General features: G+C 42.2%; 3 protein-coding genes across 6 annotated transcripts in view; 1 reads left to right on the top strand and 2 right to left on the bottom strand.

Moving 5' to 3' along the window:
• Nucleotides 1-51: 51 nt before the first annotated feature.
• Nucleotides 52-1,379, bottom strand: ybey (ybeY metalloendoribonuclease). The gene is made up of 4 exons (XM_074695097.1): nucleotides 1,154-1,379; nucleotides 745-876; nucleotides 538-606; nucleotides 52-405 (listed from the first exon to the last, which is right to left on the bottom strand). Exons 1-4 carry the CDS (start codon nucleotides 1,361-1,363, stop codon nucleotides 310-312), a joined length of 507 nt encoding a protein of 168 aa, XP_074551198.1. The 5' UTR covers nucleotides 1,364-1,379; the 3' UTR covers nucleotides 52-309.
• Nucleotides 1,380-1,705: 326 nt separating this feature from the next.
• mcm3ap (minichromosome maintenance complex component 3 associated protein) lies at nucleotides 1,706-13,172 on the top strand. Of its 4 annotated transcripts, none has more exons than XM_074695092.1 (29): nucleotides 1,706-1,829; nucleotides 2,026-3,625; nucleotides 3,786-4,024; nucleotides 4,138-4,216; nucleotides 4,442-4,595; nucleotides 4,694-4,887; nucleotides 4,973-5,112; nucleotides 5,293-5,490; nucleotides 5,675-5,943; nucleotides 6,074-6,236; nucleotides 6,398-6,555; nucleotides 6,679-6,902; nucleotides 6,985-7,244; nucleotides 7,445-7,545; nucleotides 7,683-7,814; nucleotides 7,954-8,067; nucleotides 8,185-8,337; nucleotides 8,434-8,631; nucleotides 8,727-8,795; nucleotides 8,872-9,006; nucleotides 9,127-9,280; nucleotides 9,452-9,716; nucleotides 9,839-9,936; nucleotides 10,390-10,780; nucleotides 10,946-11,230; nucleotides 11,314-11,443; nucleotides 11,556-11,741; nucleotides 11,844-11,994; nucleotides 12,350-13,172. In XM_074695092.1, exons 2-29 carry the CDS (start codon nucleotides 2,134-2,136, stop codon nucleotides 12,515-12,517), a joined length of 6,300 nt encoding a protein of 2,099 aa, XP_074551193.1. In that variant the 5' UTR covers nucleotides 1,706-1,829; nucleotides 2,026-2,133; the 3' UTR covers nucleotides 12,518-13,172. The 4 variants fall into 4 exon arrangements, with proteins under 4 accessions (XP_074551193.1, XP_074551191.1, XP_074551192.1 ...); XM_074695090.1 differs by having other exon boundaries at nucleotides 11,844-12,003; XM_074695091.1 differs by having other exon boundaries at nucleotides 12,347-13,171.
• Nucleotides 13,173-13,966: 794 nt separating this feature from the next.
• glsb (glutaminase b) overlaps nucleotides 13,967-19,529 on the bottom strand; it is a 33,963-nt gene continuing 28,400 nt past the window's right edge. Inside the window, exons 15-18 of the mRNA XM_074695191.1 lie at nucleotides 17,574-17,635; nucleotides 16,494-16,570; nucleotides 16,311-16,374; nucleotides 13,967-16,042 (exon numbers count right to left, since the gene is read on the bottom strand). Coding sequence (XP_074551292.1) covers nucleotides 15,895-16,042; nucleotides 16,311-16,374; nucleotides 16,494-16,570; nucleotides 17,574-17,635 — 351 coding nt within the window. The 3' untranslated portion in view covers nucleotides 13,967-15,894. The remainder of the gene's footprint in view (nucleotides 16,043-16,310; nucleotides 16,375-16,493; nucleotides 16,571-17,573; nucleotides 17,636-19,529) is intronic.

Raw genomic sequence — 19,529 nt, 5'->3', positions numbered from 1 at the left:
TTTTCTAGCCCCAAACACAGTTGACTTTTCTTGAAGCAGATTTTAATAAAATATTACAGTGAAAATGTGTTGACTTTTTAGTTTCACTGAGGGTAAGAACATGAGATCAAAAACTGAAACACAGGATGTACCCTGTTTGGTGAGTTAAGTCCTTCAAACGGCAGCTGTGGTACAGAGAGTGGATCCAGTGTTCTTTGTGTGTGCATGAGGCAGACTGAGTGAAAGAGTTCCAGGTTGTTGCAGGATCATAAACATGAAGCACTGTAGTACACTTAGTGTGACTCAAAACTAAAGAGGTGACTGTCAATGTCACCTGTCCTTAGTGCATCTCTTGGTCAGTGGCTCCAGATGTCTCCCTGTGAGTCTGTTGTACTCATTAAGAATGTATCCTTCCCTCTGCGCCATCTGGAAAAGAGTGATAAAGGCACAAATAAATAAGAACACACAAAACTAAAAATACAAGTAGCCACAAAAAAATTTACGTGATTATGTGTTTTTCTCCATGACAGTCTTCTACAACATGATTGCTGTACAAACCTCATTCCACTCTTCCTCTGTCTCATGCCTGTAGCCCAATAGGTGACATATGCCATGTGCAGTGACGACCTGAAGCATGCATCAAAAAGAGGTGCAACCAGTTGAAACGACAGAGGCCCCATGGTTGAAGTTATCACAGTACAAATATTATCATCTATTGACTTTCTTATCAGCATAAACTTGGTACAGAGTGCAAGTGCCACTTACAGTGAGTGCTTCATGCAGATCTATGGACTCCTCCTGGCACTGCTTCATCACAAACTCCACCCCAAGGAAAATGTCTCCAAGGTTCAACTCATCTCTGTGCAGAGGGCAGGGAAGTTTGCCGGGCCTGAGGTCCTATAAACACACAAGTAAACTTTGAATGGATCTATTACACTTCCTTTTACATTTTTCATACACAAGACAAAAACTCAACATTTCCTCTAATTTGTTTTTTTCTAGGCAGTTGTAACCTTGAAGTTAATTCATCTTAAAATGCCTCCAATAAAAGACTCAGGAAGTTTTTTTTCTCTCTACAAGGACTCCATGCTGCTTTCTAGACATGCTGCTGGGATATAGGCAAGTGCTGGTCCTTTAATAAGCGTCATTATCATCAGCGTATTGTCATATTTACCTCGTAGAATGGAAACGACAGCACATCCGTGGGCACGTTTTTCTTTCTATATGTGTTATTTATCTGCTGCATCCGATTATTATCCACGCAGATGATGCCCAGATCAAATTTCTGGATGCCCAGTATGTGTCTCAGTGTGTCCACATCCCCACGCAGCCTGGCGCGGCGAAGGGGCACCACCTTCTGGAGGTTCCGTAGTACGACTCCCATTTTAAAATTCGACGTGGGAAGAGAAAATTGATTTCGAAAATAACATGAGGCAGGGATTAACGTTCTTATTAATCCATCTCCGGTGACGGTCACTGATAAGGAATGTTGAGGCTTATCCGGACAGGCGATCAACTGGCTTCAACACCGGGCAATGTCCAACCATTCCAGTAAGGCAGTATTCAAGGTGACAAGTCCCGGCAGCACTAAAATGAAGTTCCACAAAATCGAGTATTAAATATATAATAAGATGTTTGTTCTGGGGCATTAAAATTAAGTTATCCCGTTATTTCAAAAAGATAAAAGCTCCAAAGATGAAACCGTATTCGATAAACACAACGGTCGCATCATTCATGGTAATGAAGCAGCATCTATCCGTTGGGGGGAAGAAATATATGTACGGACCGTAACCGGAAGCTGAAATTCATATTCGAGCGGAACAGAAACACTACAAACAAACGAGAAAATGGTAAGAATATCCATCAAATGCGTTATTTGATAAACATTTATTATTTAAAAATACTTCTTTAATATGCGTTAACATTATTCAAGCCTTCGAAGCGTAACGGAAACTTTTACATGCTAACTTTTTTCTGTACTCGTGTTGTCAACGTTATGCTAACGGCATTGTCAGGCCCTAATGATGCTTAATTTCGTCACCACAGGATTTTACCAAAAGGAACGTGATTATAAGTCACAGCATATCCACATGAGTAACGTTTCTTTCAGCAAGTGAAATAAACAAGAATATTCGGTCCGCCAATACCAGCGCCATGAATCCACCCAATCCGTTTGGAAGTCCACAAGGTGGGGCTTTCCAAGCTCCAAGCAACCCCTTAAAGAGTAGCTTGTTCCAGTCATTTGGTCAGCAAAACTCTAGTAATCAATCCCAAACTATGGGGTTCTTCCCATCAACATCTGCATTTGGACAGCCGCCTGTCTCAAATCAGCCATCAAGCCTTGGAAGTACCATCTTTGGACAGGCTCCTGCTTTTGGACAGTCATCAACACAGCCCTCCTCACTTCCCTCAGTAAGTCAACCCCCAGCATTTGGACAACCATCGGTAGGAATAAGTGCTTCAGGCTTTGGTAGTACCACAGCATCCGTTTTTGGGCAATCTGGTGGACAAAGTCAGAGCTCTGTGTTTGGGCAGACATCTTCATTCGGGCAGCCCTCTGCATTTGGTCAGGCTCCGGGATTTGGTCAGCAGCCTCCAGCATTTGGTCAACCGTCCTCTGGATTTGGAAATACACAGATGTCCTCTGGCTCCACTTCTGCATTGGGGCAACCTCAGCCAGTTAGTTTTGGACAGCCAATTTTTGGACAGCCATCAACTACCAGTGCCTCCACCAATGTTTTTGGTTCACCTCAGAGTGTGACTCAGAGTGGAGGGTTTGGAAAAACAGAATTCAGTTTCAAGCCTGCCAATGAGGCGCTGTTCAAACCCATCTTCAGTGCAAGCCCTGAGCCCGCTAACCCTCAAACTACATCTATGTCCAGCTCCACTTTTGGCAGCACTGGAGTCCAGACAAGTTCCAGCACCACAACTAACAGCAGTCGACCCACTCAGGGCTTCTCTCAGTTAACAGGGGCTAAGTCTGGTTCACTTGGCTTCAGCTTCTCACAGCCAGCAGCAGCCCCATCTATTTCTACTCAAAACAATCCACTTACAACTAACAACAGCAGCAGCTCCTCTACCCTGCAGTTCACCTTTTCTCAGCCAGCTGTCCCCTCCAGCTCGAGCACAAAGACAACAACCACCCAGCCAACTACCCCCTCATCTTTCAGCTTTGCAGCCAAATCCATTCGACCCCAGGAAGCACCCCTATTTGGTGGATCAAGTTTTGGTCAGCAGTCAGCCTTTGATGACACCAAGGCAGGGAGAAGTTTAGAAGAGAAAAGAAGTAACCTTGAAGCTTTAGGGGGCACAAATGTATTTGCAAGATTAGGGAAAGGCACCAAGCGCAAGGACGACCCAGCCATCCCCAGCAGTGGCCAGGAGAAGCCTATAACAGAGGAGGATGCTCCAGCAGACACAGATTCGCCAAGACAGCCTCCAAAAAGGCCTCTTATGAGGTCCAGAGGCCCCACAGCAGGAATTTTTGGCAGGGCACTTAGTGGTATTCGTAAAGATGTCAGTCACCCAGTGAGGCACGAGGCCCCAAAGGAGTCAGAGAGGGAAGGTGTCCAAGTTCAAGAGGAGGACTTACCTGGTCCAGCTCCAACAAGAAGCAGAGATATTCTAGAGAAAGCTGAACAGTCAGGTGAGAGAAACAAACCATAAACATTTTGTTACCTGTACAAAGTTATTGAAATACAGAAAACTATAAAAATGTTACTTTAACTTAAATGTGTTAAAAAATGCATTGAGCTGTTAACATGTCCTAAACCTGGTTTCTCCTCAAACCTGTCATCCTGTGCCAGACTCAACAAAAGCCCCAGACCTGAAGCCCCAAACCAAGGCCCCAGAGAAGCCTGGTTTACGCAGGGAAAGCTCAGAGGGCACATCATATGCTGACTGTACTGCTATCCTGTGCAAAAATGTGCCTCCAGCTCTTAACAAGAGAGAGATCATGGAGAAGCACTTCAGTCGTTATGGGAAAGTTTGCAAGATCTACTGTCGACTGGCCAAGAACCATGCCACTATACATTTCAGTGACCATGTGAGTTGACCAGATTCTTATTACAGTTTTTTTTTCCGTTACTCCTCTGCTTAAAGCATTTTGCCAGTACTTAACAAATATTTTTTCTCTCTGTTAAATGTCTTCTTTTTTAGGCTTCTGCAGCAAGGGCAAAGAAGAAAGGCAAAATGCTACACGGACACGAGCTTCTTCTCTTGTGGAAAAAGACACAGAGTAAAAAAGAAACTTCTGTTTTAAACTAGCTAATGTGTACCAACAGTTGTACGTCATTGACTCTTACAGATAGTTTTATCACCTCTTAAAGGCACTTCATTTTATTGTTTTGGTTTTCATGACTTACTGTTACTGTTAATGTTACTGTTTTCTTTGCAAGTCTTTACTCAAAATGGATACATGAAAGAGTTTAGCACATTTTTCATCTTTACTATTCTGTACTAGGTCCAGGTGAAAAAGGTAGCAGACCTGCAGCAGGAGAGGGGGAGACAGGGGAACAAAGTCTTGAGGAAACAGGGCTCAAGACCACTTCATCTCCACTAAGAAGACCGACGTTTCGATCTCCAGCAGTCACTAGCTCTGTGACACTCAGTCGCAGGTAATACTTCTGTTATAAACTTTGGTTACACAACTGGCATCCAATAGTTGAAAAGTACAGGAAGAACAATGTCTTTTCGCATGTCTTCTCTGTCTCAGCTCCCCTGTGAAGAAATCTTCATCAGCCAAGATGCTGCCGTTTGACACTGAACCACTAAAAGAGAGCAGCACGGAGGCCTCGAGTGCAGAGCGCCCGGTCCCTTTATCCCTTCTACCCCTCATTGGCCAGGTGGCTGAGACTGCTGAGGACAAGTACAGACTCCTGGAACAGAGAGACAAGATCCTACGTCAAGGTTAAACCACGTCTCACATCAATTTATTGCTATGTTTCCAAACACATGGGTCACTTTTAACTTTATGTATAAAAATTCCCTCCAGGTCGGCCCAAAAGGACGGATCTGGTGCTGTCCAAGGTGTTTGTAGGGACGTGTCCAGACATGTGTCCAGAAAAGGAGAGATACATGAGAGAAACACGAAAACAGCTGAGCATATATGAGTCCATCCCGGATTCTGAAATGGTAATAAGCGCTCACTCTAAAAGAGACTGGGTTATTCAGCAGCTTTATCATTTGGTTTGTGTCTGATCCTTATTCCTAATCTTATTAATAGACAGAGAATGTTTTACTGCTTCTGAAAATTAAATAGAAGAGAGAACCAGATGGCTGAAAAAGAACCTTACACCTCTTGTTCTCAACCAGGCGGATCACGCGGCAGTTATCAAGGAGTACAGCCGCTCATCAGCTGATCAGGAGGAGCCCCTGCCCCATGAATTGCGCCCCCTTCCTGTGCTCAGCATGACTATGGACTATCTGGTGACGCAGATCATGGATCTGGGCCATGATAATTATAGAGAGTGGTATGACTTTGTGTGGAACAGGACCCGTGGCATCCGTAAGGTAAGAGCCTGTTGTCGGCTTGTTGTCATCTTAAGATACCAGTCATTATCACAGTGAAATCTGTTTTCAGTTATAAATAAGGTTTTAAACTTATTTTTGCCTTCAACTCATCAAGTTACAATGTACGAATTATGCTGTTTTTGATGTATTTTAAACCTGAGTTGTTGCTCTCTTGCTCCCACAGGACATCACCCAGCAGCACCTGTGTTGCCCTCACACAGTGTCACTGATTGAAAAGTGCACGCGCTTCCACGTGCACTGTGCTCACCACCTCTGTGAGGAGCACATGTCCTCTTTTGATGCCAAGATCAACAACGAGAACATGACCAAGTGCCTCCAGAGTCTCAAAGAAATGTACCAGGACCTGGCAGCAAACCAGGTTTATTGCCAAAGAGAGGCAGAGTTTCGCCAGTATAGTGTGCTGCTTAGACTCAACGACGGTGACATCCTACGGTTAGTGAACAGAAACACAAGCCATCCATACATGATTTAATCTGTCATGAAACACTGAAGCATCTGCTACTTTTTCACGACATTCCCAACTTTGTTATATGGTGAAGAAATACTTTTTTTGTCTGTGCAGTGAAGTGCAGCAGTTTCGTGATGAGGTGCGCAATTCCCCTGAGGTTAAGTTTGCTGTGCGGGTATTCACTGCAGTCAACAGCAACAACTTTGTGCGCTTCTTCAGGCTGGTGAAAGGAGCCTCGTACCTCGCCAGCTGTCTCCTGCACAGATACTTTAACCAGGTCAGGAGCTGTTCCCTTCATTTAATGTCCACTAAACCTTTGGACTCAGCCAAGCTTGGAATTGATGTCAAAACTAAACCAATATTTTTATTTTTTTGTTTTGCTGAGTCCTCTTAATTATTCTTGTGTGTATCCACATGTGTGTGTGTGATTCCGTGCAGGTCAGAGCTAAAGCTTTGAAGACCTTGAATATTGCTCACACCATTGGTCCTCGACCGACTGCATTTCCAGTTGAGGATGTGGTTCGAATGTTAATGTTCCGAGATGCTGCAGAGGCAACAGGCTTCATGCAGCAGTATGGCCTCAACGTTGTCGATGGGTGAGTGTCTGGTTAAACTATGAAAGGTGTTGGAGCATCCCAACATACTGACGAATGATAAAGAATATTGATTTTTCATAGATTTCAAGATTGTTTTTCATAACTTATATGTGTTGGTCACAGTATGGTGGAGCTGAGCCGCACAGCCTATCAGGAGCCAGATTTGCCTCTGTCCCAGAAGAAGTCAGTGGTCATCCTAGCAAAGAAAACTGTGTTGATTGGACAAGTGGTGCATGGAGGCCCCCTTCCAAACCCTCCACAGCACATCCCCGTCTGCAGCTTTGACCTCAACAATAAGTATCGTGGTGAGGGCGCTCTGACTGAGCCGGCCCCCAGCCAGATTAAAGGTGTGGGCTTCAGTTCTGCAGTTATAACTTTCATCAGTAGGAGTTTCTATCTGCACTACAAATCAAACTGTCTTTTTTGCAGCTCTCCCTGCCACGCTGGAGATTCAAGCCCCACCCCCCAGAGAGCTGCTAACACAGGCTGTGCCGGCCCAGGTTCCAGACATGGCTGCTTCCTTTAGGTTGCCCTCGGCTGCCTCAGATGAGACAGGAGAGCAGAACCAGCTCTACCAGAGCCCAGCCCAGCCAGAAGACACACAGCAGCTTTTCCAGCCCATTTTACAACCTCAGCCCATCAAACCTCCATCACCTCCACCCAAACCTAAGCCTGTGTACAGCAACGAGGTGAGCAAGATCTCCCTCGGCTCAGATGTTTAGCTTTATAGAATGTATCAAGTGTTTTCTGCATTTATGTGACTGGAAAGTAAATATTTACTTTGATGATCAGTAATGTAGACAGCTGTTATATGCTACCTTAAATACCAGAAGTTAAAAAAAGGCCACTTACATGGGCCACTAAAAGTGTTGCTGTTGTTCTCTTGCAGGACATCATGGCTGTACTGGACTGTGTGATTGAAGAGGTGGTCACAGCAGGAGCAAGGGAGGTTGCTGATGCGGGTGCCAGCTACATCACAACTGCTCTTGTGTAAGTTCAAAATGATCAATTAATCCAGCATTTTGAGTGAGAGGAATTGAAGTAATTCCACGACTTTGCTCTGAGACAGTACGGTTAAATGTTTTTTTTATAGTGGTGACTAACTTTTTTCGCCTCTGGTTTTGCAGGGAGAGCAGTGTGCAGGTGGAGTCCATGGTGGGTGAGGTAATGGAGCAGATGCTGCAGGAGATGTCCTCCACAGAGATCAGGCTGGAAGAGGAGCGCGTGGCTGAAGAGAAACGAAAGCTAGAAGAAGCCAGGTAATCAATACACAAACACGGTCAAAAGGGGACACCTGGGCTCTATACTTTTCATTTACCTGGACCAAAAAGGCAAAATTTCAGGGTAACCATAGATACCAAAACTCACCTCTGTTTCTTTTTCCATGTCTCCTAACAGGAGGAGGCAGGAGCACGAGGCCTTCCTGGTTCAGTACAGCTCCTCTCTCTGCACAGAGCTCATCCATGAAGTCTTGGATGAGACTGTCAAGGAGACCGCTGCCTCTGAGATCCAGTAAGACTCCTAAACTCAGCTAAAGCTGGTCTGATGTGATGTTTCATAATTGACCAGGGGAATTAATGAAAAAGGAGTTAAAGATTCACTGTCTTTAAATGTGTTTCTTACTTTCAGACAAGCAGTGAATGAGAAAGCAGACCGTGTGGCTAAATGCACAGAGCAGGTCTGTGACAGTCTTGTGGAGGAGACTTTGAGTGCAGACATTGCTCTGTTGGCTGAGGACATCCTTGACATCGAGCTACAATGCATCCACAAATACATTAAAAAGTGAGATGAGCAAATAGTGGAAAGCCTGAGAGTTGTCCGATTCTCTTAGTTTGAAATAAGTGGTAACATTTTCTTTCCCTGCTCTCCTCTTCAAAGGTGGCGGGATGTGGTTGCAGTACGTCGGCAGCTGAAGAGACAGATGAGAGGTTTCCCTGCAGCTCCCTGTTGTGTGGATCCTCGATTCAAGCTGAAAGCTTTGGCACCTAGCGCCCCTTCACAGCCCTCTATCGCAGATCTGGCTCTGGGTATGGTCAACCTCGGCAATGTTGGCACCTTGGCTCTGTCCAGCACCAGGTACTTCATCTTAATGGAGTTTCATCCAAATTTATCAAATATCTCACAATGATACAGCATAAAAAATAAAAAACCATGTTTTGTATTTCCTGAAGATTGCTGAAGTTGAGACAAGACAACCTCCACCAGATGAGGGTCCATTACTTCTATCAGCAACTGCTGAAGTAAGTCACTCATGTTTCTGTTTTTGAGACAGTGTTTTCACCTCAAAGCAGATTTCTGACGCCTTTTCACTTCTAGTGAGAAAGTTTGGGCACCGTTTGACCTACCAGCCCTGGTGACTGAAAACATCCCTGACCCACCGGAACGCATCTTCTGGAAAGCGGTTCTCCTTCTGCCCAGTGATCATGACAGTGAGGCCAGCGTCGCCGACAGGTAAACAGCAACAAGAAAAAAAAAGCGTTAACACATCCATTAGTTTCATGAGTGGAGGTTTGGATAAAGATATTTAAATGAACCTGTGGGAGACTTGTGTGTGGTCTTCTGTCTGTTCAGGATCCTGTCAGACTGGTTGGAGGTGAAGCTTGGTGGACCGAAGATGTCGGATGTGAGGAAGGAGCAGCCAGACAGCGCCATGCAGACCCTTTGTGTCATAAACACACTCCAGAAGAGCGGCCACCGCGCTCACAAAGTCCACATCAGCGTCAAAGTGAGATCACACTGCAGCACATTAAAACACTCAATGAGGAGTTCTTCCTCACACTTTTCTATCAGCACATTGAGCATGCTTATTAGAGGGCCCATTTTTAGATATGAATGTGAAAACAACATAGATAATGCATTTTCTAATTTACTAGTTTCCTCTTCTTGGTCTTTTCAGGCATCCCGCGGTCCTCTGAGTGGAGACGACCTTTCCAAAGTGGAAGAGTGCTGCGAGCTGCATGGGACAGACGCTTTGATCACACTGCTCCCAGCTATGCCCATCAACGAACCTAGGCAGGATGAGCAGGATGTCCCGTTGCTGTCTGCGCTGCTGCAGCTCAAACAGCTTCAACAGGCCAGCACGTGGCACAACCCACTGCCTCTGGTCATTCTGGTGCCTGGACCTGACAGGGGCTCCGAACAGACACAGAAGCTGGAAGAAGGTATCAGTACAAGATGTAGCAACATTGACAGATTCTTAGAAAACTACTGCTCAATCGTGATACCTGATAAGCATTTTGTGAGAGGTTATAAAGAGACAGATTAACCCTCTGATTGTCCCCAGCCCTGATGCTGCAGACGCTCGTACAGGAGGGTGTAATCTCAGAGTACACATTCATCTTTATACCAGAGACCACAACTGACCTGCAGGGATCCAGACAGGTACCAGACAAAAACATCATGCATTGACTTTAACACCACACAACACACTACTTTCATTTTATGCACAGAGCTTAATGTCCCTACCTTTTGCATACATTTAAGGAGTCCTCTGCTCGTTCCCTATCTCGGTTTTCTCCTCTGCCTAATGCCAATAACTCAGTTTTTAGCAGTCAAAAACTCCTCTGTGTTCAACAAACTCAGAGTGCTGAAGTTTAGTTTTGGTTTTGTGGTGTTCAGTTTGTGTTCAAAAGAGTAAGATCAAAAACAAATCAGTATGACACAGAAGATTGTTACCCTCATGTCAACCATGGTCATAATTTAAAGAGAAAGAAACCTTAGGTACCACACTCGTCATATTTTTGCCACTCAGAAGTTTTTGATAGATTTAAACATTTTCATAAAGTATTTATAACAAATTTTTCTCCTTTCCCCACCCTCCTCATCTGCTCTCAGCTCAGTCATGCCATGCAGTGGCTGCTGGCCCGTTCCCCCCCACCTGTCTCCCTTTCCTGTCAGACCCTGGTACACCTTGTGGAGGCCAGCCTGAGTCGTGAGTTCAGTCCCAGAGTCTTTGCCCACCAACAGGAGCGAGCCGCTGTGCGTCTCCCCCCACAGGATCCTGAGCCTGTGATACATCTGTATAACGCTGTCCTGGCTCACATTGCTGAGAGAGTGTCATCTCAGGATATCAGCAGACTTTCGTGGCCACCATGTGAGTTCAGCCTGCCGGAAACCTGGGATTTTGTCCCTTATCTGGGCTGGAACAGTACCTCACACCTCGCCTGGCTGCGTGAATCCATCCTTAGCCTACAGCTGCCACAGTGGGAGGTGCTGTCTTCTACAAGTAAGTCACTGAGTTGTCAAGAAGTGTTTTCTTCAATATGATGCAAAAGGAGAGAGCAATCTTAAATGTCAAGCTAAAAAAGAATAATTAACAGGTATGTTCTGGCATGCTTTCTTCACCCTCCTTTTATTTTATCGTTTCTCCTCCCCTCTCACATGATCTTAGACTCATGGCCTGAGATCTGCTCCTCCATCTTACGCTACGCTGCTCAGATCCCAGTCTCTCCCAGCACTGAGCCTCTCATCATGTCCCGCCTGGAGAACCTTCTGGAAAGAGTCCGACTGAAGCGTCACCGTACCTCCAGATCCAACATAACCATGAGCAGCTGGAGCAGCCAGGATGAGGATTCAAGTTCAGTCTCCTGCCAGATTCCCTGGGATGATGTGCTGGAGATTTGTATCGACCACAAACTAAAGGACTGGCGGGTCCCTGGACCACCAGTCTGTGAAGGTGAGAGGGCAGTAAAACTGACTCACAGTCTGTATGAACCCACCTACAGTGTCTGACTTATGTCTGTCATTTTCTTGTCTCAGATGCTGTGACAGAGGATGGAGAGATCCTGGTTTACTTCCCTACAGATTCTCTGAAAGGTTTCCAGCCTCCTGAAGAGTGGATCCGAGCTGTTAGGAAGACCCACAGAGAGAAACACCAAGAGAGGGAAGAGTAAGAAAAAACTGGAAACTATCACCCCCCCTCTCCACTCTCTGCTACAAATTTTTACACACTGATTGTGTCCCCTCCCTTCTTACACCTTCTGTCCATTCTCTGTCCACAGAGCGAGTGCAGCTGCCTGTGTCCCGTCCCCAAGTCTGTCCCTCAGGCAGAATTTGTTCCCCAGTCCTCTGGAGCCTCTTGAGGCCTCAACAGCCCCATTGGACATCACACACACTCCTTCATCAAAGGAGCTGCTGGTCCACACATTGTTGCAAAGCTTAGAGGAGGAGAAGTCTGAGAGCAGAAGGTGCAGTTTATAGAATCTAAAACTGATGGTGCTGTGATGCTTGTCCATCTGAGAATAATCGTTTTAAGTCTTTGTGTGTCTTACAATCACTTGTGTCTTCAGGAGCATGGAGCAGCTACAGCGCTGGATGGATGGTGACCCCGTAGACCACCTGTCCATGCCACTCTTCATCCCATCCTCTACCCTGCTGTACATGCCCACAACCATAAGACACCCACCCACAGCCAGGACTCAAGACAAGACTCTCACACAGGTACAAAAGGTTGCCTCTCCTCACTCTACACAAACACTGTGATGGAAACATTTAAAGTGCTATGTCTGTTTGAATAGAATAGAATTTCTTAGTTTCTGAGTTGGTCAGTGTTGCCTATTCTACATCAAAGATGAGATAAAGGCAAATTGATAAGTGATATTTTCACACATCTACTTCTCTGGCAGATGAGTTGAATTAATTGAAGAAAAAATTCCTGCACACTGGCCAACTTCCAGAATGAGAATTTTGATGCTGCGACGTGACATTCAAAGACCTTTTTCAAGCAAACCAGGAGCAAAATTTAACCATTTTCTCTCCTTATGTCTTTCTTCTATTTATATTTTTCTTTCAGCAGTCAGAGCCTGAGAATGAGCAGCCAGAGGGAGCAGTTTTGCCGATAACCCCACCTGTATCAATGACATGGCGGCTGAAGGAACTACAGCAGAAGATTATGGCGAGCCGGGAAGAGGAGCTGGCGTGCAGTCTAAAGCTGAATAGTCTGCTGAGCATTGTTGATGACTGATGAACTGTTGGAGGAAGAGTTTTTTTCACTGCAAAAGTTAAAAAAACGTTACACTCAAGACTACAAAAGAGACATGCTGAGTCATGGGACTTTAGAGTTCACTGTGGTGTAAACTGGAAAGATATTTTTTTTACCTTCTGGCTAAGGTTTGTACAATCAAGAGTCAGTTTCAGTTTCATTCCGTTAAATTCATATCATCTGAATGTGTGACAGCAAAAACTTCAAGACCTAACATTGTGTCATAAACACACTGAAATGCTTAAGTATTTTGTAATCGCTGCCTGTTTTATCCGACTTTGACCCTGATAGACGTGCTCGAAGACTGAAATGAGATCACTGTGAGATCAGGAAGGACAGAATAGCAAAGTGTGAGTGTGTGTGTGTGCCTGAGTGTGTATGTAAAGTTTTGTGCTGCTCCCTGCAAGGCCATACATGCAATGGGAAATCATACACTTGCAGCACAAACATTAAAGTGTTCAAGGATCAGCGTAAAAATACAAAGGTGTCATGACAGCAAAGCAAATATGAAGTGTTTTTAACAAACTTGGATTACACTTGGAATATATATTTGTAAAACGAGCTTGTTTTTTGTCTTAATTTTTCTACTGTTGAAATATGAAGCCGTGTGTCATCCAAACATTGAATAAAGTGTTTTTTATCATAAAAACAAAACACCTTTACTAAATTGTTGAGCTAACTTGACAAAACTCATTCATAACTCATAAAAGTATGAGGATTGTTACCATCAACTGTGATTTTATGTTTAAAGTCTAATCATTTTGAAGGTATTTGAATTTCCAAGAGCAACAACTGCTCCAAACTAGGGGAAAAAAGAACAGATGAGTCTCTGGGTTTGTATGTTTTTATTTGGTTTATTTAGTAAAATATTGCCTCAAATACATCACACAACAAAACTTGCACATTTGAGATTGTTGCTCGTCTAACAGCAAAGTTTTCTAGTTCTGACCTCGTCTTGATAATTGTGTTTTTCTTTTTTTTGTGCATGTTTGTGTCCAACTTCAGGAGTAAGTATAGACTCTATCTCTTTAGCAGCTGGTGGCTTAAATACAAACACACATGACACCAACCGTGTTGAAAACAAGATATCATAAGTTCAGAGAGCAAAGGAGAGACTCATTCAGTTCACATCTTTGGTCCATCATTAAGTCAGTGACTGTCCCTGAATTCCAAGACTTAAACTCTTTTTAAACATAAACCTGACATCGACTGAGCCTCAGGATAAAGGGCAGATGAAGGTGGAATGAGCAAAATAAAAATAGTTTAAGCTTTGTGTTTTTCTAGTCACATCATACCGTAGCTTACAACCTTTTTTCTTCCTATAGGTAATTTCACCTCTTGCTTCTCATTTACAGAATGTGCATCAATTACACAATTGTCACTTCAGGGCTTCCTTACTTGGGGTAATCGTTACCTCACTGGAACGGACTCTTTTTCAATTTCAAGCACAGAGAATCACATACAAAGCTGTTGTCACAAATCTAAACCTAGTTTAATAGTTGGTGATATTTTTATCCCTTTACTGAAGAAATCCAACTACACACCTCACTCTTGGAATGTTATAGCACAACTTGACACTTGTTTGTTAAATACTCTGATTTACAGTTATACAGCGATACAAACACGTTTTTTAAAGAATCTAACTGAGGACACGAACATTACATTCTTAATCTTTGCTTTGGATCAGATCTGTGTGAAAGTACATTCAGGAACACATTTCAAAACATAGGGTTTTTTTGCATTAGTCTAGAACTATTTCCATTAATTTCTTAGTGTTGCTGAATTATTCTGTGCAGGAAACCAAATTAATGTGACGCTGAAGAAGCATTCATAACCAGACCAATCAGGAAAAGTTCTATACTCATGGGGTTCAGGTTTAGCTCTGTTTATAGAGCAAACACTTCATGTCCTTCTCAGGCTGTTCAATATAATAATGGAAAAAAGCATAAAAAATAATTAAGAGTTACTTATTTATCCCATAGAGTTACAGACCTTTAGGTCTCTGACTTCAAAAGGGAACTATTTAAGTAAAAAGAGCAGATGACCAGGTCAAAAGTTTTTATCTGTGTGACAATAATCCAGATTTTCAACTCATCCGACTCACTTTGACCTGTTCAACAAAAGCGAAAAAGAAGATTAAAAAAAATGGGGGGCTACCAGGTCAGTTTCCGGGCCTTAGGGCTTCAGAAGCTGAATCAAGATCTCAGAAGGCTGAAATACAAGCACAGTTTGACAGTTTAGGTTGTCGAGATTGTTTGTTTTGTAAATATTTAGAGTATTTCAACACTTGTAGTGGTTATCCTTTACTGTCCTTAGCTTCTATGACATGGAGTTAAAGAATATTTTTTACTATCCCTCAGTGCTAAAAAGGGTCAGAGCTTTTACACCATGTGCATTATCTGGGGTTGTCTTGTCCCAACCAAGCATTCATGACATAATAAAGTGAGATAATTCTGTTTTTTTTCATCTGATTAAAGTCCTCATTTAGTTTTACATCTCCCTTAATTTTTTTGAACAACCAAATTTCAACTTTTGATCCAATCCCGTGGCCTTGATGCAAATAGCTTACATTCAATTAACCCGGCCCTGCATGACGAACATAACGAATATCATATTTTGAACATTACTTGTCAAGAAAAATGTAACTATGTTGACAAAACAAACAAAGAAAAACAACTTGCCTTCATCCCAAAGCAACAAATTGCACAAGAGAAGTGAGTTTACACTTCGAAAAAGCCTCTGTGAATAAATACAATCTGCTTCTATAGTAAATACTTCCACTGAAAAATACATCTGGAGTACAATCTTAGAAAACTTCACATGAAAAGTGAAGATTCATAAAACCTGATGACGACCTTGCAACATTCAGAGTGGATGGATGTGGAGATGACAGGCGTATTACTGCAGTGTTGCCTGTAGGATATCAATACATGAACACACTCAGAGACACATTCTAAAGTTTATAGTATAAAGTCCACACACCTAACTTACTCACTAAACTAACAGTTTTCCAATATGCAAATATAACCAGGAGGAGAATGACATAAAGACCATAACATAACTAAACTAACACACTTTGATACACTCTATATCCGGGGACACCACACAGACCACATGAGTTCTATATCGTAAACATGTATTACAGATAATGTGATTTTTGTTAAAACAGTATTGATAAGGTGCTCACTCAAACACACAACAGGAGAGGTACAGCAGTAAAGCAGAGCAATGATGTACAGCGACAAAGCAAAGCAACACCAGACGGTCAAATCGCCCACACATTTGGTCAATATGTACAGTTCAGTTCCAGAGAAGCGCTCAGCTCGGCTGTAGGATAGAAACAGGAAGGTATTGCAGGACTACAGCAGACTGTCCAGGCTTTTCTCTGCGCTCTCCTTTTCATCAGCTCCAGCAGCAGGGCTGTATTTATCTTGGTGCTGCTGCAGGATGGTGACAACGTCGTGGTGACCGAACAGAACGGCTTCATCCATGGGTGTGTTCCCCCACCTGTGCAGAGAAAACACTGCTGCATCACAAACTATGAATAAACAAGCAAGTTAAGCTGCAGTTAAATCCCTGTTTCCTGCATAAGAACACTACATGTTAAAGAAATAATAGTAGTTAAAAAAAAATTAACACAACAGCATGTGTTTCCACATCAGAGAGAGGAGGTTGACTTTAAAACTTTATTCATCTTAAACCAAAAAAAAAAGCAGAATAAACATCCCCTGTGATGAATTTTGTGTATTCCTCATTTAAATTCATCTGGACTCACCTGTCCCTGGGTACAGGGTTCACCTTGCAGGCTTCAAGAAGAAAGCGCACCACCTCAACGTGTCCTGAAAGCACATATTCAATATTTAAAAACATTGTAAGTCATCAGGAATTATACTAGAATATCACTGTAAGCACATTTGTCAAACACTGGTTAAGAAGCTGACATTAGCCTGCAAGTTACCTTCAGCTGACGCCACATGGAGAGCTGTCCTGGAGTCATAATCTTTTTGCTCCATGTCAACAGATGATAATGCAAACCTGCGCACACGAAGTAAAAATATAAAGATTGTCAACATTCACTTAAGAATAAAAATCAAAATATTTGCTGTGATTTGAAATATGGTAAGTTTTCATGCTCAGATCTGAGCTTTTAATTTATACTGAATTAAAAAAAAATTGTAAACAAAGCACAGACGAACAAAAATACAAGTTCATACAATAACAACAGGATCAATAGATTTTTTTGGTGTAATTTACAAAACTAGAGAAGAGGAGCCAAACACAGGATTAGTTTCATTCCTTTGTAAATATTTCTATATATTTATAGCCGTACAGTTAACAATAACAGTTTATTGTAATATCAACCAAAGCAGTAGGACAAGAGCCACCTGCCAATTTCTTTGGTGCTTTCTCAGAGGAGCTAAGACCCTTTGAGGATACAGCTTTAAATTTTTTATTTTTAATGGTAAAGACGGTAGAAATGCTTAAAGAAACAGTGCAATGCACTAAGATATTGAGCAACAATGACTCAATGCTCATACCACACAGTCCATGGCTTCTATCTATATTATTTAGTCAATAACTCATATACATACACCCCATTTGTTTGGGGGGGTGGAATTTCACCTTAGTTTGTTTAATGGACCATGTGACAAAAAGTAGATTCACTATTTCTAATGGCCAGCAGGGGGCAACTTCTCTGGTTGCATAAAAATAACTTAAAGTTGATTTATTACCTAAGTAGACATATTAAATTAGTGTATGGACTGCCGCCAATTTCATTTCTTTAAAAACAACAAAGAACTTTTGTTTTCATATCCATAAAATGAAAGAAAATTACGAAAAGAAAAAAGTTGGTTCGAGTCAGTTGCTATATGCCCTTCTATGTTGTTGGGACAAGAGCTGTAAGAAACACACTGTCTGGTTTAATATCCACATTTCTGAAAGCAGTGAAAGCCAAATTCTCTTACAGGTAGTCTAGTCTATTCTTAGTAGTAGTAGTTTTGTATGTAAAGAACAAATATGAGTGTGAACTGCTCACCTCCTCAGTGCAGACACGTCTCCTGTGTAGGCTGCAAACAGCAGGTTGATAACAGACCTGACCTGCAGATACACACACAGAAAAAAAACAAACATTTGCAGGGGCTTTCACATTTTTCATTTAATGCTTCATGTCCAAGCAGCACTGAGAGGAATTCAGTTTCAGTCGTTCTTATTCCCATATTAATATTCCAGGATAAAGCAGTGGGTCTTTAAGCCCAAAAGATGATGGTATATCACAAAGAAAAACACAAAACCAACACGCTAGTGAGTCTCTTGATACTATAAGACTTAACTGTGCTGTCCCTGAAACAGTCCCAAACATTTGTTGCCACTGAAGAAATAAAGTCTGGATGGGGAGGTATACAATTCTCTCAAACAGAAGCAAATAAGGATTTGTTTGGGACTCATTTCAGATGTGGAGTAATGTACGGTTGGTAACTATGACAGTTCAACAGTCTCTACAATATAGAGGAGGAGGACACAAAACCAAGTTGTTAACAGGAACTACTCATAGTTGGTTTTGAGTTTTCTTGAAGTGAGGTGTGAGTTTTACATAGAAGTTTTAAAGAATAGCTGTATAACTTAGCCATAAAACTGAATTCCTTCAGCTGAAAACCACAACACACAGAGCTACAACTACCCAAATGAAACATCAATCCAACACACAATGACACGGTGTATGATCACAAACACACAGAGACCCCTGCATCAATTAAGACTTACCAGGACTTACAGGAATGAATCATTTCCTAAAAGCAAAACTTGGGCAGTTGAGAACAGAAACACTGGATATGTGATAATATGAGAACAGACAGTAGCCAAACCTGTATTTGGATATCAATACAGGAAAGTTTCTAATGTTTTTACTTTGACAATGGTTTGAAATGCAGAAAACAGGGTTTTGCTCAACCAGGGAAAACTATGATTTAAACCTTTAAGAAAACTTGAAAAGAAAAGCTCAAAGCATGTGTGCAAAAATGAGTCGTGATACAAATACATAAAATAATGAAAACCACCAATGAAGATTAATTATATTAGAGACATTTAAACATTGCATAACATTTCTGTTTAAGAATGGACTTGGAAGGACAACCCCGCAAGTTAAAAGGCATAAAGCTTTTGTTGCTGCTGCAAAATGCTGTAAAGCTGGAAAAGCACGGTACTGACAAGCGTGGATGGCTCTGTTATATAACACCACAAGGAAGACTGAAGGTCTGGAAGGTATGTTGTTTGTGCACTAAACGGCCCTTCTATGTTGAACTTTAGCACCCATGTGTTTTGAGACGGAAGCAACACAACAATGAGTTACTCCTTTACACAGACTTCAGCTGTTGTTGTTGATCTCAGAGGTCACGCCCTTTTGTAATTTTGACTGGCTGGTGATTTACAATTGACTTCAAGGAGGGCAGTTGAATTACTGTAACTTTGATTCATTAGAGTACTTACAAAAAAGGGGGCTGAGCACTAAACATAGTGAAACACATTTGTTTTGGAAAAAAAAGAAAAACAACATTAATGTTTTTAAAACCGAATTTTTCTTAGAGGTTTAAGATCTTTTCTCCAGAAAAAACTCTCTGGTTTGAACCTACAGTCTATGGTTTAAACCACTGCTGAATTCAATGATTGCTTTTCATTAAAAAGAAATGTATAAAAGGCATTTTGTCATTTATTTCTACCTGTGCTTTTCCAGCAAACAACAGCTAGAGTCAGTTAAAAAACTTCAAGAAATTTTAAGTAAAAACAAAAAAAAAACAGCTAAGGGTACAGAGAATGAGGTAACATTGCTTTATTTAAATTTTTACAAGGGACACAGAAGCTGTGTGTAAGTGTAAAACAGTTTTTACTGTCATGTCCGCACTTCAACTATTAGCTCAAAATAGTGAGGAAACAGGTCACACCTGCTTCTTCCAGGCAGACAGACAGAGATAGAAACAAACCAGGGTTTATGGTGATG

This window comes from Halichoeres trimaculatus, unplaced genomic scaffold (genome assembly GCF_033239565.1).
Source record: "Halichoeres trimaculatus isolate MK-OKI-2021-1 unplaced genomic scaffold, fHalTri1.1 fHalTri1_scaffold_19, whole genome shotgun sequence".
Lineage (NCBI taxonomy): Eukaryota > Metazoa > Chordata > Actinopteri > Labriformes > Labridae > Halichoeres > Halichoeres trimaculatus.
Note: the sequence above shows the minus strand (reverse complement) of the source record. Positions and strands in the feature narration are given on the sequence as shown.

Coding starts and splice junctions, on each gene's coding strand:
- ybey (XM_074695097.1), bottom strand. CDS start 1,363: ATGGGAGTCGTACTACGGAACCTCCAGAAGGTGGTGCCCCTTCGCCGC. Junction 877..1,153: donor TGTCGTTTCCATTCTACGAG/GTAAATATGACA, acceptor GTGTGTTTATAG/GACCTCAGGCCCGGCAAACT. Junction 406..537: donor CAGAGGAAGAGTGGAATGAG/GTTTGTACAGCA, acceptor ACTCTTTTCCAG/ATGGCGCAGAGGGAAGGATA.
- mcm3ap (XM_074695089.1), top strand. CDS start 2,134: ATGAATCCACCCAATCCGTTTGGAAGTCCACAAGGTGGGGCTTTCCAA. Junction 5,944..6,073: donor AACGACGGTGACATCCTACG/GTTAGTGAACAG, acceptor TTGTCTGTGCAG/TGAAGTGCAGCAGTTTCGTG. Junction 8,632..8,726: donor TTGGCTCTGTCCAGCACCAG/GTACTTCATCTT, acceptor TATTTCCTGAAG/ATTGCTGAAGTTGAGACAAG.